Genomic DNA, 18,471 nt, shown 5'->3' on the forward strand with positions numbered 1-18,471 from the left:
TAAAGTCCTTGTGTCTTCCACAGATACTTGACAGTAAATCTATGCCAGGTTGCCTCAAAATAGATAATATATAGAATTTATCAAGCTATTTACTGATCAGTTCCAAATATTTATAGTGCAGTTTCCTTCCACATTGTCTGCACCATCTTTCAGTATTTTAAAAATTAGGTAAAAGCTCTTTACTTGGGTGGTAAGGCAATCTTTATAAATTTTTTTGAAAATAAGATACAGGCTGTTTTGGGTAAATATTAGGGGTTACTTGCATCTCAGCAACCCCATCTATATACTTGGGTGGGTACTGAATGAGCGAGATAAAAGATGTAATTACTCGGAAATGACTGAAAACCAGGATTTTATCAGGCCTAATGGGGGAGTGGGAAAGGGAAATTTTAAATGTTTACACCTGCCTGATGGTGCCCTGGTGCTCTAACCCACATTTTAGGCCAACAGATGACAGCAACCAGCCACCGGGAAGGGGAGTTCTGTCCATGCATGGTCTCACCTATGGCGTGATTCGAGTGGACTCTGAAGAAAAGCTGTCTGTCCTGACTGTCCAGGATGTTGGCTTAGTGATGCCAGGAGGTGAGGAACTGCCTTTGAAACTTAATGTGATTTAAGTAATTGGCAGTAGAAAGTTGCAGGTGAGCATACTTTGTTGGCAGACTACGAGCTTTGGGACAAGAAGTTCCATGAAAACATTTTAGTCCAAAAGCATTAACTTACAAAACTTAATGGTTTGGAAATCCCAAGATTTTTTTGTCTGCATTTACCTCAGTGTCTGTCTGCCTGCATTAGCAGCATGTATTAAGTAACCTGCCACGACATCAGAACATCTGTTCTTTAGCTGAGAGGTGCTGGTAGAAAAAATAAGGGAGTTAAAGTACTGTGGCTATAAATGTCCATAAGTCCAACAAAGACAAAAGGTTTCAGTAGGGAAAGTTTTCATAGCCTATGCTAAGGATCAATAAAATTGCTATCTGAATGCTTGCAGAATGTTATTCCAAAGGTCTTGTGCTACCATCCAGTTATTAGATAGAGGAGATATGACTGAAAACTTTATGTTGATAAATTTAAATTGAAACCAGTGCTTCTGAAGAGGAAGATGATAACACTTTTTATAAGACAGATACATTTTAAATAATATGCTATGGATACTAGAAAAGGGTAATATTGTATTTTTGCATAAGAGAATGCTCATTATGGACCAAAACAATAAAACATAATGATGTGTCTTACAAAACTTCAGTTGAACAACTTAAAGGAAGATATGATTGGTTGTTAATAGTTATCATACAAGATACTATAATAGATGTGCCACCTTGCACTTCATATTATGTTCTGATAAATTTAATGAAAGTGCATGCTCCAGTTTATCCTCTGAGTGAGAGAAAGGTCATTCAAGATTTTGTACACTTATACTTAAAAAATGCATTGATTTCTTTCTAGCTTCCCTTGATCATCATACCCTCTTTGCAACTACAAAATCTACCAATGCTCTACTTCAACTCCAGAGATTATAGCTCAAGCAGCATTCCTGATTCTTGTTCAAATGCTTGACATAAAATAGTGATCCTTTCTCAGACCAGTGCTTTCTAATCCCTCCTGCTTAGCTCCTGCTGTCTCTGCAGGCCTGTAAGACCAGACAGAGGGAGTCTGAGCTCTGATAGATTCTCAGTAAAACAACCGTATTAGTCTGCTGGAATATCTTGATCTTTTATATGGTGTTACTTGCTACTTTCTGAGGATTTCCGGGTTGCCTGCCTCCTTGGCTGTACAGTAATTATCAAGGGCTCCATTAGCGTATTTCATTTTGCACTGACTGAGGCAAAGCTGGGAAAACAATCACATTTCGCAGCAATATTACAGATGAACTGCAGTTTCAGAGAGCAAGGCAAATAGGTATTGCTATCAATGTAAAGACTGAGTTTACATAAAGATCCTTGCATTCTTTATATAAATATTATTTGTAATAGAAAACCACTTGATAATGTGAAGCACTGTAATGTTCAAGGAACGATGTTAGACATTAGTCTGCATGTAATTCATTTGTTTATGTCATCTCCACCATGATGTCTTTCCCACAGCATTTATGTTATTCTGGGGTTCATTTTATAATAATTTTTGAATTCCTTTCTTCTCCCTTTAGCTATAATGTGTTCAGTGAAGCCAGATGGAATTCCTCAGCTCTGTAAAACAGATGAAATAGGAGAGCTTTGTGTATGTGCTATTGCAACGGGTACATCATATTATGGACTCTCGGGCATGACCAAAAATACTTTTGAGGTAAGTTGGCAAAAAGTGCTATAAAAAATCCTTCCTTTTCAACATTTTCTGTTTCAAGGTAATATTTTATATGAAGTATTGATATTAACAGTATAAGAATAATAATATTAACCAATGCTTGTGGCTTGGGACCTATATTCTACCCAGATAATCTGCACTGAAGCTCATTTCATTAAGTGCAACAGTAGATCTTTATGTGAGTTTAGTTTTGGCTATGAAGAGCTTTTACTTCAATATTCAAATAAGATACCAGGAGCTGAAAAAAATCAGAATGAAAGGAATAAGAAAGACCAAGTTCAAAAGGTAATATTGTACAAATCTATGTGCAAAATTTGATTATTGCAAACAGTAAGAAAGCTGCTTGGTATCTCTAGAAAGCAGTTTTCAACATTTCCACAGTACTTCCAGCATTAAGGCTTGTATTTATACAGAATCCTGACAGATGTAGTCTTCAAGAGAGGTATCTGAAGAGCAGACAAACCTTTTCCTGATTACTCCCCACCTGCTTTTGTTTGAATTGCCTTAGGTGAAAGCCTTTTGGCTTTGTGGAATCTGTTTTCTGACTCCAGTGCACACAGCTGTATTGATAGCTCTGTAGTACCTGCTCACTTGTTATCATTAACTTCTGCTGAAGACAGTGTGAAAGTCTAAACAAATTAGAGAAAATGTAAAAAAAAAATTTTTTAAGCTACAAATCTTTTCTTTAATATTTAGACAGAAGTTAACACAAATACATTTAGATTTCCCTTAAAAATTCTCCGTTATTATCCCTTCTAATAGACTAATGTGACTAATGTCTCCTGCAAAATACAGAGCTGAATGTTGTAAACACTACACATTATATAATTAATGGAGACAAGTGGATATGATTCTGCATCCTACTGTTGAAGTCAGGAATCCTACTATGCTACTGTGATCTTAAATTTGTTGATAGCTGATTTTTATGGTGCAAGTACAATTGGTAGTACCCAGTGTGAGTGACAGTCCTGGATTTTACATACTCAGGATAGAAAGGTACTTAGGTTCATTTTGTAGTACTTGCTGTAATTGTGATATCATTCATAATTCATAACTGTCAGCAGTTTACCAGCATATTTAGACTGATTTAGACTTACTCCTAATGCTAAGCAAATAAACTGCCATTGAGTGGGCAGGACCACTCTATTTTAATGTTAAGCATGCTCTTAAGTGTCCTCTCCAAGTGGATCTCTGTTCTGTTCTACTGTGTAATTCACATTACAGGTATTAGAGTGTCAAAGAGTTCCGTGTTCCTGAAATGAATTATGGCCAAGGATGTATAAGCATTAAATCTGTTCAATAAGAGTCACCCATGGGCATCTGGCAGCAGAATTTGACCTTTATTTTTAGATGAGCCTTCAAGAACACTATATAGGCATGGTGTTCTACTTGCCATTGTCTTTTTGCCTTTAGACTATTTAAAGACTAGACTGCAGGAAAGTGTGGTTGTGTCAGAATGCAGCTCAGAGTAGCTCACATGCCAAAAGGATAACACTGTGCTCATTAGGATAGAAAAAGCCATAGGAATCTGTCTGTGGAAGTCACATATGTCTGGTGTTCAGACATTTAGAGAAGTGCTCTATAGGCTGTATTTTCTCTTCCAGGTGTGCTACAGAAGACATTATCACTGGTATTCTGAGAACTTAATTGACCTTAAAAAAAAATGTGGTCAGCTGAAAGAGTCATTAATGTGCTGCACCTTAAAATAGCTTCATAGCTATTAGAGATGCCCATTTCCAGCACAGTGTAAGACATAGACAAGCTATTGTCTATGTCTTACACTGTGCTGGAAATGGACATGAGGTACTGAAAACCTCTACTGAAATGTTCATGAGTTAAGGTCTCAGTTAACCTATGTACAGCATCTCGGGTTGGCAGTCTGCTCAGCATTGCTTTTTATTTAATACTGTTGATGATGATTTGTGGGGTTTTTTTAGGTCATAAATGACTTTACAGACTGACAGTTACAGCAAATGTGTATGGTAAACAGAGTGGGATTGAATTTGCTGGAGCTCAGGTACACATGAGTGTAGGAGTTTCCTGACACTCCCTTTATGGCCAGTGAAGGATAAAGAGCATCACCAGTGACCTATTTACTGTGTTTCAGAATAGCCATCTGAGAGAAAATGCCTGAAATCCTTTGCAGCCTGATCTCTGTGAATAGAACTGAAGACTCAAGCTTCTGTTTTGCAGGTGTTTCCTATGACCAGTTCTGGTGGCCCTATCACCGAATATCCTTTTATAAGGACTGGACTTCTGGGCTTCATAGGACCAGGTGGACTTGTCTTTGTTATTGGCAAAATGGATGGTTTGATGGTAGTCAGTGGAAGAAGACATAATGCTGATGACATTGTAGCAACAGCACTGGCCGTGGAACCCATGAAATTTGTCTACAGGGGAAGGTTTGATCCTTTCTTTTTTTATGTTATGTAGATATCTTCATTTTGCTTAGATGAAGTGTAAATGATCCAGATGCTTTCAGAAAGCAGTGCCTGATCTACATTGTAGTTTCCCTCAAGTTCTGTTCATATTGTCTGAACCAGGAGACAGCTGAGGGAAGCCAAAGGCAATGTTGAGACAGAATTTGGATACCAAGGTCTTGAAACTGTGATTACTGAAATTTCCAGTTGAACAGCTGGTTAATTCTGATGGATTGGCTCCACAGGAGCCTTTCCATGTGAACTGAACATTTCCAATATGCCTTACACTGAAGTTTTGCAATGTGAAAGTGGTTCTTTGTGTGACCTTCCTCATGTGCTGAAACTGAGCAGGAGACATCTAAAACTTCTGAAGAGCCTCATGTGACAGCATGTGCTCACACTCCATCACATGTCAGACCTCTCACAAAATGATGTTGCAATTACCATCTTCTAAGATGGCGCCAAGGAAGGTGCTTATGTTGTATAACATCTTAGCAACAGCCTTGGTGTGACCCAAATGTAGTAGTGCTTTTCTTATTCCAAGAATGTTCACTCTCAATCCTGCTCTGATGCTATGCTTGTATATACATGACTGTAGAACAAAGCCTGCTGTTTCAACTCCAGAACTTATCCAAAACTGTTCTTGTAGCTTTTTCTCCATAAATATATTACTAATTGACACACCAGGAGTCTAACTAATAAATAAAGAAATCAGAGTTGCAGAAGACTATTGCAGAAGACAGATTTTTCCCTCTGCCCTGGCACTAACTGCTCTTCTCTCCTCCTATAGAATAGCAGTGTTTTCTGTGAGCGTGCTGCACGATGAAAGGATAGTTATTGTTGCTGAGCAAAGGCCAGATTCCACAGAAGAAGACAGTTTTCAGTGGATGAGTAGAGTCCTCCAGGTAATGCTCTATATGTACATTTGGAAGCTATTTTTTTCTTGGTGTATATTCTTTTTATTGATCTTTCAGACCCCTAAGGTAACTGACATTTGTCTTTGAGTAATTGTGAATCCACCTTCAGTTGCACTTGCTCTTAATGAGCACAAAATGAGATTCTTCTGAGTGGCAGTTTCTATCTGGGCTGCAGACACGCAGAAAGTGATCCTTTTCCTAATCAAAATGCTAAAAGAAAACAGGAATGAATTGAAGTAAATAATAGCAATGAGAGAGTAGCATGTGGTTTATGAGCATATAGTCATTCATTACTTTGAAAGGGGAATGAGTGAGTGAATGAATGCATTATATACTCTTACTGTCAAAAGCTACCAGAGTCTCTTACTAAACAGTTATAAGCATGGATACAGAGTTGGTGTCATCCAGATTTCTTCTTTTACTTTGAGAGAGAATTATGTGTTTCTAGTGTATCACGTTGATAGCTAAAATAAACTGAATGAAACTTGGCCTAAAAATCCCAGTTTCCTTCTACTGAAATGAGGGAAAGTGATTGATTAGCTCAGATCTCGGTATCTACTGTGAGGTTATCTTCTTAGAGGGACACCTATTGCAAAGAATCCCATTCCAGCAGTCTGGCAATATCAATACTATACTCAGCTCCAATGTTCACACACAAAAATATTAGATACTTTAGACAGGGTCATTTTCCATCTCTCTGATTAAGCCAATTCAGACTCAAAAGCAGTAGACTTAATGGAGATGTGGTCAGATTAAATTTGTTGCTACCTTGTGAGGTGGTCTCAACTCTGTCTACAGTTGGTTTCCTGTTACTTCCACTTCCCTTTGCTACCTTCCTTTCTGTCCTTCTATGAGACTCTTCTCAGTAAATATATTTTAGACACATTTTTTGCTTTACCTAAGTGCCAAAGAAAAAGATCCCACAAAATTCAGAGAAGTTTTTATTCATCATTGCATTTTACTGAATAAGAAAGGGGATCTATCTACTGTATCCTTCAAGAAACTGAACAAATAAGCTTTCATCCGTCTCAAGAGAGGCTTATCTGCTCTCTTGATTTAAAAGATAGCTACATTTCATACAGTTAGAGGCATCTGATATTCACAGTAGATCTAAATCAATACCAAGAAAAGATAGAAACTCTAGCTTGCCATCACACAGAAAGCCTTTGAAACTCCTCGTAGCACCTAGGGCAACTATTGTAGAAGAGGCTTTGAACTGCCCATGGTTTTGTCACATAGCAGGCTCCTAAAAGGGTTGAAACTCTGGACTTAACACTCATCCTGTTTTGTCAGCAGAGCATCTTTGTGACTTTTACAGAACTAATGTCTTACACAATCATAGCCAGTAGAGTTCTGCACTGCAAGCTGCAGGAATCCTGTGTCCCAGTACTCCTGCCAAGAGTCAGCCCTGTTATTCTGAGTCTGCTCAAGCCCTAGCAGTGTCTGAGAATAGTGGGCCATGTATCAAAGTACACACATGTGTGGCTGCTTTCATCACCCACATGTGAAGCCTGCAGCTCTGGCATGCACCACTATGTGAACAAGAAGTTTCTGTTTCCACCACAGCTGAGAGCAGAGATCAAGGACAGAAGCCAGGAACATGTGGGATATTTTGTGCCTCTTCCCAATCAGAGTTTTAATGACAGATGTCAGGAAGTGGTAACCAGCTGTATCTGAATCATCTGCTAGTGAGGCACAACATAACACTATTACAGCCTGTGTCATGACTCTCAGTGAAGTCCATGATAACAAACTCTATCAAATTACTACTTGATTTTAATGCTATTTGTGGGTTGTCTGACACCCTGTGAGTGCTGCCCTGTGCCAGCCCTGCCCTGCACTGCCTGCTTCTGCTGTCTCTTCCCTACAGTCGAGCTGCCTTGATTTTCAGAACCAGTTTTTCCAGTGGTTTGCACATGTCCTGACTCTCCTGATCCATCCTGCCCCTTGGCAGGGAGCTGAAGGATGGTAGAGCTGCCATACCTGTGGGCTTTAGCAGAGGGATGGTTGGGCTGGGTGGGGATGGAGATACTTGGGAGTAGAAGGGTGAAGATCCCAGATCACCCAGCAGTTCAGTCAGATAGATCTCAGATACTCATCTGCTGCAGACTGACCTGACCCTTCAGGCAGGGTTGTGGTCCCTGTATGGCAGACTGGATGTTAGTTTTACCAGTGCCAGGACTTGATAAAGCCAGGAGATCTACTGCAGCACTGGGGAATGTTTACCCAGAGAATTGTGTCAGAACGAGAGGTTTTCTCAACTCAAACAACACAACAGTCTGGGCTCTGCAAGTTTGGAGAGTCATCAGAGATATCTTGCCCATTTTCACAATGAAAGAGAGGGACAGAGATTTCAGATACTGCTTGACTCTGGCTAGATAGAGGCATTTCAAAAACCAAGTCATCTCATCAAAAGGCATAAGAGCCAGCAGTATCAAAATTGACTGATACTCTTCTCCCTCAAAATTTTAAGGCTCAGTTCACCACTTCTCATCCTTGTGACAAAGCCATTCCCTGCTTCAAAAATGTGCCAAACTCAAAGGTCTGAAAGGTGGCAGATTTGAATGACACATGATATTTATGTGGTCTTGTGTGGTAGATGTATCTCAGAGACAGTTCAGAAGTTACTGGGGAATGAGTGCACATACTCTTCATCCTACCACAGTTGGGTATTGCTTTCCATTCAGTACTTGTAGGAGCCACAGAGTTTTGTGTTTGAATAAAAGTGATTACTTGCCCTGTGATGGTTTCTTTCGAGCTGATGTCAGGTGAGGATCCCATGATTTATCACTGCTTTTCAGAACATACAAATAACATTATGATTAATAGGTTATGCTGGTTTCTGCCAGAAACACGAGATGTTGTGTGTTGGCTGCCATAAATATTTCATTATTGCTGATCTTTTGGGTTGTGTATGTAACCCGGCAGCAAGGTCTTCCAGTTCTGCTGTGAGAGCTGCTACTGCTCAAATTCCAATGCTTTTAAATGAGTCACCATTTTATTATTCTTTCTTATGAGATTTTGCAGTCAAATCAATAAGAAATGGAGCAAGCAGAAGCCAAAAGCAAAGCATAGCTTAGTCTGTAGAAGTAATCAGTAATTTATTGGTCTACACTTTAGTACATCCATAACTGTAAGTGATTATTTGATTCTCAGAGTATAGATTATATCTTCAAGGCAGCACACATATCAATTCACTTTTCTCACTTTTACACTTTTCTCAGTGTAAAATGAAAAGGCAAGATAAGTAAATTATATTTTTGAACATCTAACTACTCATTAGAGATGCTATTTGTAATTTGCTTCTCAGTTTTCATAAATGTCTGAAGCTGGTTTTCTAACACACTGAAGTTGTTTTTCTAACAAACTTGCTGCAATTTTTGTTGTAAGGAAAATCAGTCCTTTAAATCTGTAGGGAATTAAAATCTATGTGCATGGATATTCATGTTTAACTCAATAAATTACATAGATACTGTACTCTACAATTTTCTTGAAAGTGATGCAGTTTAATTAACATATCAGGCAGTGAACATGGCTGCTATACAATTCAAAGGTGCTTCTTTTTCAGGTTTTTGTCCAACAGATTTTTTTCAAGTGGATAGTTTCATAGTTTACCCTTATATATTTTCCATTCCTGCCTGCAAATCTTTTACACTTGATCAGGGAATGAAACAGTTATTACCTTATAAAAAATTAAAAAGATTCACAAGCTACATACATCATTAGGTATAGGGGCTATTTGAAATTTTGCCTTGCCCAGAATGATGGACTGGATATTAAGTTGATAGGAATCCTTTGAACTTTAGCTGTGAGAAGTGCACAGCTTAAAACAATTCCATGTGGTCTGACAGCTCATCTTTGTAAAAAATCTCCAGGATATCTGCTATTAATGTGTGCTTAAGAGGGATAACAAGGTAGCATTTCCTAATAGATTTGTGTGCATTTATCATCGGATTTTGGTTGCTTTTTTATCTGCTTGAATGCCTGTAACAACATTTCCATCCACCTGTTCCCAGTGAAAAGAATCTCCTTATCACTGACATCGCTGAAGTGTCTTTCCATTGCCAGTTAATTATTAGGGCTGTTTTATGCAGTAATTCAGAACATGTGCTTATTAGAATGATGAAAAATTAGCCCTTCATTAAAATCAACTTCCTGTGTGTTTTTTTAGGCGATTGACAGCATTCATCAAGTGGGAGTCTACTGCCTAGCACTTGTCCCAGCAAACACGCTTCCCAAGACGCCGCTGGGAGGGATTCACCTGTCAGAAACCAAACAGCTCTTCCTGGAGGGATCTCTGCATCCTTGTAACGTGCTCATGTGTCCCCACACCTGCGTGACAAACCTGCCTAAACCCAGGCAAAAGCAACCAGGTAAGAGGAGTGAAGGCCAAGGGACTGTGACTTTGGCTTATGGTACTGTAAGGGAGCAAAATCAAGTAATTGCTGATACAGGTGAGAATCAGCCTCCTCAGCTTTCCTCTTCAATATTCTGTGTGTGTCAAGGACATGGTTGGTGTTGCCAGAAGCTAGAAGCACCTTCACAGAGAGTGCAAGGAAAAATGCTAATTCAATAAAGATGACATTTTTATCACTCTACAAGGCGCTGCTGAGACCACACCTGGAGTAAATTCCTCTTCAGTTAAGTTTAAAGAGGATGGAGACCAAACCAGAGAAGGATAAAGTCTTGGCTTATTTTGAGGGCTGAATTTGTAAATTAGAAATAGAGAGGAAGAGGATTGTTGACACTAAATAACAGTGTTGGAAGAGCAAATACTTAAAAACTGGTCATGAATAAGTTAAAGAATGAGTGATTTAATCTCCCACCTGCATGGGGATATTCTGTATTACTCTTAGAACACGTATATTAGAGGGAAAACCCTAACTAGTTTTAAGATGGTTCTTCAGAAGTTCTACTGCCTCTTCATGAAGAATACTGAATGAAATGGTACAGCAAGGCAGTGTCTCAAGAGACCAAGAAAGCTCTTGTAGCCTGCTGTAGTCCAGTCACTGGTTATTTGTGCCCAATGTACAAGTAAATTTTAACAAATGTTTGCCTTTGAATCCAATTGCAGGTTTCAGTACTCAGATTAATTTCAAGGAGTTCTGGATGTGTTGCTGCAGGCTTAAGGCTTGAATTCAGCAACATTAGACTAAGTATTAGTTATTTTCCACTTTGAAAAACACCTTGGAATTAGAAGCGATATGGAGACTATCCTTCATTAATTCAGTACAAGTTTGCCTAAGCCATGATCTTTTTTTAAAACCTTTGGACAAATGTTTCAGAATCAAAATTATGATCTCAGTTTGCGGATACTGGGAATGTCAGAAGTCAACAGTGACTTGCACTAACTTAATGAAAGCAATGAGGCCTTTTACTGCAATGCTCACATTGGTATTTCCTTGTTGCTGCACCAGAAAATAATCACTGAATTAGAATCAGTAGAGATTGTTGCAGATGTGTTATGTACACATTAAATATTACCATAGTAAAAGTAGTGCCAGGAGCACAGAAACATCTGATAGAATCAGATTCTCCCATTTTGTGTTGTGACATACCCAGAGGGTATTGCTTTTATAATTTTAAAGCAGTCTTCTGTAGGTGCTTTTGATTGTACATTATCTGGTTACTTACACCACAATCACTTGGATATCATAGGCTAGAAGTAGAGCCTGGTATAAATTGCAGTTGATCAGTAATCCATGCTGGAGAAGCAGAAAACAAATGCCAACATGAGCTTAAATGGTATCTGTGAGACAGGTATTGTCCCCTAATGGCAGCAACAACACATCAGTGAAATCCACCTCATGGAGGAGTGTCAGCCACAACATCTTTTCTTCTGAAGTTACTTAACTTCATTCTCAATCTTATCCTAAATGGCTTGCATATATTTTATCATATGCACCATCTGCCTTCCTAATCCCTGTCACTTCATGTCTGTAGCATTACAGAAGTCCTAATACAGATGCAGCTTAGCCCAGGCAACAGAAGAGGGAAATAGGAATGTTACAACAAACATGGAAGTCTGCTTGTCTGGCTCTAACTGTGCCTGTATATTTTTATCAATGTGTTGTTTTCATTTTGTGAGCCAAAATGTCTGCAGAGGTGTTGCTGCCTGGGTAACTTGCTTTACATACAATACAGCAGAACCCTCTGGAGAATTTCTGCTAATGTCACTCTGGACTGAGGCACTTGAATGGAGATGCACCCAGCTAAATTTTCCACATTCATCATATCAAGGCAGACAAGATATGTCTGCTGTGGGGATCCCATGCTAAATAGGAGCTGTTTTGAGATGATAAATCCAGTCCTATGTATCTTCCAGCCACTTCTGGTCCATAACCAAAGTTTGTGTCAACAGAGATGTGCCCAAGGTTTGGTTTTGTGGACGGCAGTGAGGAAAACATCATGTAATGCCAAAGAACATGAATTGTGATCCACAAGCATAGGATTTTTATTATACTTGGTGTATTTCTGCTTTATTCTAGAAATTGGCCCTGCCTCTGTGATGGTGGGGAACTTGGTCTCTGGAAAAAGAATTGCACAGGCCAGTGGTAGAGATCTGGGGCAAATAGAAGACAATGACCAGGCCAGAAAGGTAAACTAAACTTTTCTGTTACAGCTTGTACTTAACGTCATATAGTTATCTTCATCTATATATATAGTTAACATCCTATAGTTGACATCAGAACACTTAGCAGTTCAGAGACATGATGGATGATGATTATTGTTATTATTACCATCAAATTTGTTGATGACTTCTTTTTAATTAATGCATATATTTAATATTTATCTGTAAAGGAACCTCCTTTACAGATAAATATTAAATAGATGTGAGGAGAAGCCACTGCATTTCATTTTTATGGATTTGTTGAAATAAGGTTACATGGGACAGCAGAAAAAATGTGGTGGGAAGCGTTCATAGGGCTTCTACCAGAAATCACCCTCTGTTACATAATTTTTTTACCAGCTCAAGTGGAAGCCAGAGAATTTTGTTTATGTATAAGGTCCTGACCTTATTGAAGAAGAAAAAGAGAGGAAGCTAAAGAATTAAATGGTGCTTAATTTCAGAGGGATCAGTAAGAACTTTTATTGCTTTGGAAGTATATGCAGTAACATATCATAAACCCAGCAGTGGCTTCACTTCCAGAGAGGTGGCTGCTACTATGAAAAAGCACCTTGCTATAAATGTGGGACAACGAGAGAATTAATTCCTATTTAGTGCTTCTGGCTGTTGTGACCTGGATTTTAAAGCCAAGAAGTTGTTCAGTGTGGTGACTGTCACTGTGCTTCATTGCAGTTCCTGTTCCTGTCAGAAGTGCTGCAGTGGAGAGCTCAGACCACCCCTGACCACGTGCTCTACACCCTGCTCAACTGCAGGGTAAGAAACTCAGGCCATGGCTCCAACAGGCTTGGAAAAGGCTCACTGGGATTCCAGCAGCACCTGACTGTGCTGTGGCTGGATGTGACCTTTCTCTTCCTATTTCCACTAATACTCAGCTGTTATATTTAATGTTCACTGAGGCAGAAAGGGGAAAAGAATAATCATTGTCAGTTGTCAAGATATAGATTACTTTTGTTTCAGACAGCGTGCCTTACACATTTCTCATTTCTTTTTCCACCACATATATGTTGTGTGTGAGCTGACACTGCAAATCTGTTTCAATACTGTTGAATCTGTTTCAAATCTGTCCCTGTGTTGAATAACAACAGTGTTTAATACTGCTCACCATCCTGATTTCCAATTTGAAAAGCACAGGCTTGGCAAAACCAAAGCATTTTCCCTAAATAAAGCAATGGCTGTTGGTTTTGAGATTGGACCATCTGGGGGAGGTGTGAGAATGAGGAAAGGAGGTGAAGAGAAGGAAATGTTTGTCAAGAATACAATCAAGTCTGCAGAGGATCACTAATAAATCTGTCTGCATAACCTATACGAGGTGCCAGCCTGGCACATTTCATTGCTTACTAAAAATGAATTAATGACTGTGATGAGTATAGAACTTGGCTTTACTAAGAGTAAAACTTCCTTGCTTTCTTTAGTTTAACTTCCTTACTTCCTGGATGATTACAGATTACAGATGACAAACCAATAATTCTCAAGACCACAGAGAGAATTAAAGTCTGATTTCAACCCATTCCATCACAATACATCTACACATATCTGTCAGATCTGGGAAACATACATAGTGTGAGGGTCTTCAGGAGAGGGGAGGCCTGGAAAAGTGCTGGAGTTCCCCTGGAGTAGTAGCTGATGTTGTCTCAGCCTATGTGGTCTTTATGCAGCCTGAATGGGTTCTTAAACCTCCTGGAATTTGTGAACCTCTGTGAAATCACCACTTACAGTATTTACAGAATGTCCTTCTCCATCTTATAGTGCTGTTACAAAGTTCAGTTTAAAGCTACCAGTAAGTAATTAAATAAATTTTGAAAAAATTCAAATTAATACCTCATATTTGTGAATATGGGAAACCTGACAGGTAAATAGTGAAGTAATAATGTATAATGTATTGGAAAAATAGAAATCTTGAGAGGCAATGCTGTTTATAAGTTCAGTATTACACCATTAAAGTACTGCATTGCTGTGCCCTTTAAGTTAGGAGCAAAGATGCTGTGAGAAAGATTTATGTGTACTATTGCATCTTTTCCACACAGGGCTGTTGCTTTTGAGTTTTAAATAAAGCCAAACATCCCGTGCTGGCAGACGGGTTCAAACAGTGGGAAGTAAGGACACAATGTGCAAAACAAGGATTAACAAAACAAATTCCCATTCCATAGAAGTGAAGAGTAGTTGGATTTTAAAATGAAGAGTATGTCATCATATGAAATTTGTTTGAGAGACGTAATGCTTTTCAGAGAGAATTAATATTTTATGGAAAAGGATGACAGATTTGGTGGGGTCTGCCCTAGGCAAATTTTATTGCCCATCTTGAATTTTAGTTCTGATTTGTAACTTTTCCTATTTTGTCTTCCTTGGACATTGTCTGTACACTTTGTTCTAAAACATTCAGGCATCCTGCAGTGGATGACTAATAAATGTCCACTGAGATTAGTGTTTTCCTGTAACCCAAGCTTTGAGAATTTGAAATATTTCAAAATTAGTGCACTACATTGTTTTTAGTGTGTGTCATGAAGGATTGCAACACCTTTACATTTCAGGATAGCTCATTAAAACCCAAAGGGAGTAGTTGCCTGATGCTTGCAAGTGCTTCTTGTCCAACAACAGGATTTTCCTTCCCTACACTTCACATAAACAATGACTTCCCACTGGTTCACAGGCAGCAAGTGCCAGAAGTCTTAAATGTAAACAAGCTTTGCACAAATCCACTTAATTTACAGCAATTTCCTATCTGTTGGTAGGACCCATGCTTCTGGTGCGTGTGGGGATATAAAGGGTCCTTCTTCTCATAACCATGGAAACAGGCAATTTCTTGAAAGAAGAAGTGGAGAGTTTAAGTAGATCTCCTGACAGGTCTGCAGTGGCAGGACAGCCAGACCTCACGTTGCTTTGGCATACTCAGGGCTGGACAGATGGAAGTCATCTCTGGTCCAGCATCCACAGGGTTGCATATGTCTTTAGAGGAAGCTTTCTTAGTGAAATGGTTTTCACATTGATCAGAAGACTGATTAAAACTGTCTGAAGTGCAATTCAATAAACTATTGCTGAGGATGATGAAGAGAAGTGCTGAGCCATGGCTTTGTCCATTTTATTCCCAGTTGGGTTGTGCTCTTTGTTGACAGTTTGTAATGAAGTTTGTGAATGTCAGGTGATCCTGGTAACATCCTCCTCTCTGAGGCCTGGTCAGTAAACACTGCAGTGGTGTGTGGGGTGGTGGTGGACAGAAACCAGCATCAGAATAAATGCTTATTGTTCCTTGCCTTGTTAAAATAGAGTGTAAAGAACATTTCTTTAAAACAGTAGACCCTCTTGCTTTGTCTCTTAATGAGGATAGTGATGCAATACGTTTTTATTGTATTACATTGCATTTTTGATTCACTGTTCTATTTTAGCGTGTGTTCATGTTTTCTTCTTTACTATATATGTGTTTACATATTCTCACATATTCTTACCTTTTCCCCTCCATTTTTTTCAGAAACACGTTTTTTTAAATGAACTTAGTGCTTGTGATAGGTGCCAGGTGTGTCACAGCTGTACTGGAGACTGAATTCCTCTTTTTGCACAGAACAAGTACACAAGCCAAGATGCAGCCCTTCCCATACTGCCCTGTCCCTTTCTCCCAGCCCAGACCTGACCTGGCCACCTCTAGGTGCAACTAGTCTGTCCTATACATTCATTTTTAGACTTCTGAAATGTCTGCCTGAAGTGGTAGTGAATTTTGTGATACAGATGTATATATTTTTCTAAATGTGTACTTGTGTGTGCGCACACACACACACACATATATATATATTTAGGAAGTGCAAGAACTGTAACATTCATTCAGTTTAAAACACTGTGACTGTTTGATAATTTTGGCTTTGCACTATTTGAAATGCTTCAAAAATGCCAAGCTCATGCTGACCAGAGTTATTCATATTTAACAAATGCCTTTCTTCTCTCTTTCATTTATATGCAATATAAGTGCTTATCTTTTGTTCCAGACTAATTCTTTTTTGCATCACAAAGTATTGCTTTCTCCTGTGTCTTTTGTCTTTAAAGTATTTCTGCTGGGCCGTTTGGCTCCGCTCCAGTGTGCAGACAACAAAATGCAATTTTCAGAATTGCTCTCCACAGATGCTAAAGTTTGCTCCAGAAACCATAAAGGCACTTCCCTGGCTGCTGCAGGAGTGCTGCCTGTGTAGCAAGGGAAGTACAGGTTACATGGGCAGGATAATAGCACCCTGCTGTACTGCCTTGATGGGGTAGAAACACTGGTGAGGGGAGAAAGCACAGAGAATGGAACAGAGAACATTCCTCTACTATAGGAACATCTTTTTCCCTTCCAGCCACAGTTCGGCCCAAGGCTGAATGTTTCCATATTTTAATTTGACTGCATGGCATATTGTGGCTGCCCCTCATCCCACAACTTCTAAGGTGAAGAGGAAAGCAGAGTTTCAGCACATCACGTTATCTCCTGTGACATTTATCTTTTTCCCCGTGCAGGGAACAATAGCCAACTCGCTGACATGTGTCCAGCTGCATAAACGAGCTGAGAAGATAGCTGTCATGCTGATGGAGAGGGGACATCTACAGGATGGAGACCACGTGGCTTTGGTTTACCCACCAGGTAAAGAATTGCTGTGGCAGTACCTTGGCACTCCTGGGAGTTCAGCGAGGTCCTGAAGGGTGCTGCATTGGGGGTGTTACCATATACACCATATTAATTGTCAAAACACAAGGTGTTTGCCTTATGCACATTCCTTTGAATTTGGTGAAATGTAGTTAAAAGTGAAATTTAAACTAAATAAGTGAAATTTAAGTACATTTAGTGAAATGTATTTATGCATACACACAGGTTTTATTTCTTTGGGTTCAGATTAGGACTAACTTGTGTTTTTAAAACCTGTCTCTTATGAGCAGTCAGATTTAATTACTGCTTTTTTTTAATTGCTGGATATAGACTATTTTATGAGCATGCAGTTCCATTGTCTAAGTTTTCTTAGATTCACCTGTTCAATTCCCTCCTGGAAGTGCTGCATTTCATGAGTGTAAAGCAACAATAACCAGGCAGTAATACATGGGGGGTTTTAGAGTAGAAATTTGATTGATAAGTAGAAAATTATTAAGAAATACGAAGTTGTCATTACAATTTTCTCTATAGATTCTTAATCTAGATAGCTCTCTTAATTAGGATTTTCATCCTTTGGCATCAGGGCTTTTAAGTTTGTGTTAACTGGTAACACATTTGACATTTGCTTGAAATTATTTCTGATCTAGTGCAACTCTTTTTATCTGTAACATTTCTTGTGTGTTGGGGAAATAAACAGTCTGATTTAAGGGCTGTAATGTGATATTTGGTTTGTAAGTACTGCAAGACACTGGTTATATCTTTGTAGTTATAGGGGCAGATTGGCAGTGGTTAATATGGGAAACCTTTTCCATAAAGGAAGAGTAACACTTTCAACTTAAATGTTTGTTTCCTGTATTTCACTTCCCCTGAATGAAGCATTTTATTGAAGGAATAATAGCCTACTGCAGATCCTTTTCCACTGAAAGAATAAACCAGCCCCCACTGTCATCACAGCCTGCGTACAGCACCAGGGAGGTGACAGACAGCAGCATTCAAGGGATCTTTGAATTGTTGTCTGTTCAGCCTCCTTAGGTAGCCTGAAGGGTGCTGTCCATTGTCCATCACCTGCAGTCAATATTTATATGGCACAGCACCTAATTTTATGTTAGAAGCAGGATTTCAAAATCATTACTCTCTTTTTATTGTAAAATTTCAGGTAGGTAAGTCAAGGCTGACTATGAGAACTTAAAAATGGCAAGAGCAGGACATTATTTCATGGAACATCCGATGTTCTTTCTGCAGCTGATAGGACCAAGCATTATCCTACCTCGTCCTTTTGCTGGGACATCCTCTTCTTGTACATGCTATAAATGTACATTTAGGAAGATAATTAATCTGTAAAAATCAGTCTTTTTAATGGTTTACTTCCTGAACAACAAACTGGAGTTCTCCTAAATGCTGATATCTGGCTGCAGTTTTGTTTGTCGCCTGTGGTTTTCATGCTCAGAACGGTGCGGTAGAGAGCAATCAGTGAAGCTGAACAAATACTGACAAGGGGCTGAGAAAGAAGTCCTTTAAAGGGCTTAGTCACTCATTTAACCTTCTGGGTTGAGTTCCAAGCATTATTTATGCTGACATAGGAGTGTGTGATTAACTGATCTGATT

The 18,471-nt window shown here is 39.0% G+C and overlaps 1 protein-coding gene across 5 annotated transcripts in view; it reads left to right on the forward strand.

Moving 5' to 3' along the window:
- The window catches only part of DIP2C (disco interacting protein 2 homolog C), a 308,853-nt gene that overhangs the window by 237,508 nt on the left and 52,874 nt on the right, over positions 1–18,471 (forward strand). For all 5 annotated transcript variants that reach the window (XM_063415559.1, XM_063415579.1, XM_063415569.1 and 2 more), the window contains 8 exons: positions 443–582; positions 2,147–2,283; positions 4,495–4,703; positions 5,512–5,626; positions 9,810–10,011; positions 12,127–12,236; positions 12,939–13,019; positions 16,740–16,863. In XM_063415559.1, coding sequence (XP_063271629.1) covers positions 443–582; positions 2,147–2,283; positions 4,495–4,703; positions 5,512–5,626; positions 9,810–10,011; positions 12,127–12,236; positions 12,939–13,019; positions 16,740–16,863 — 1,118 coding nt within the window. The remainder of the gene's footprint in view (positions 1–442; positions 583–2,146; positions 2,284–4,494; positions 4,704–5,511; positions 5,627–9,809; positions 10,012–12,126; positions 12,237–12,938; positions 13,020–16,739; positions 16,864–18,471) is intronic.

This window comes from Prinia subflava, chromosome 1 (assembly GCF_021018805.1).
Source record: "Prinia subflava isolate CZ2003 ecotype Zambia chromosome 1, Cam_Psub_1.2, whole genome shotgun sequence".
Classification (NCBI taxonomy): domain Eukaryota; kingdom Metazoa; phylum Chordata; class Aves; order Passeriformes; family Cisticolidae; genus Prinia; species Prinia subflava.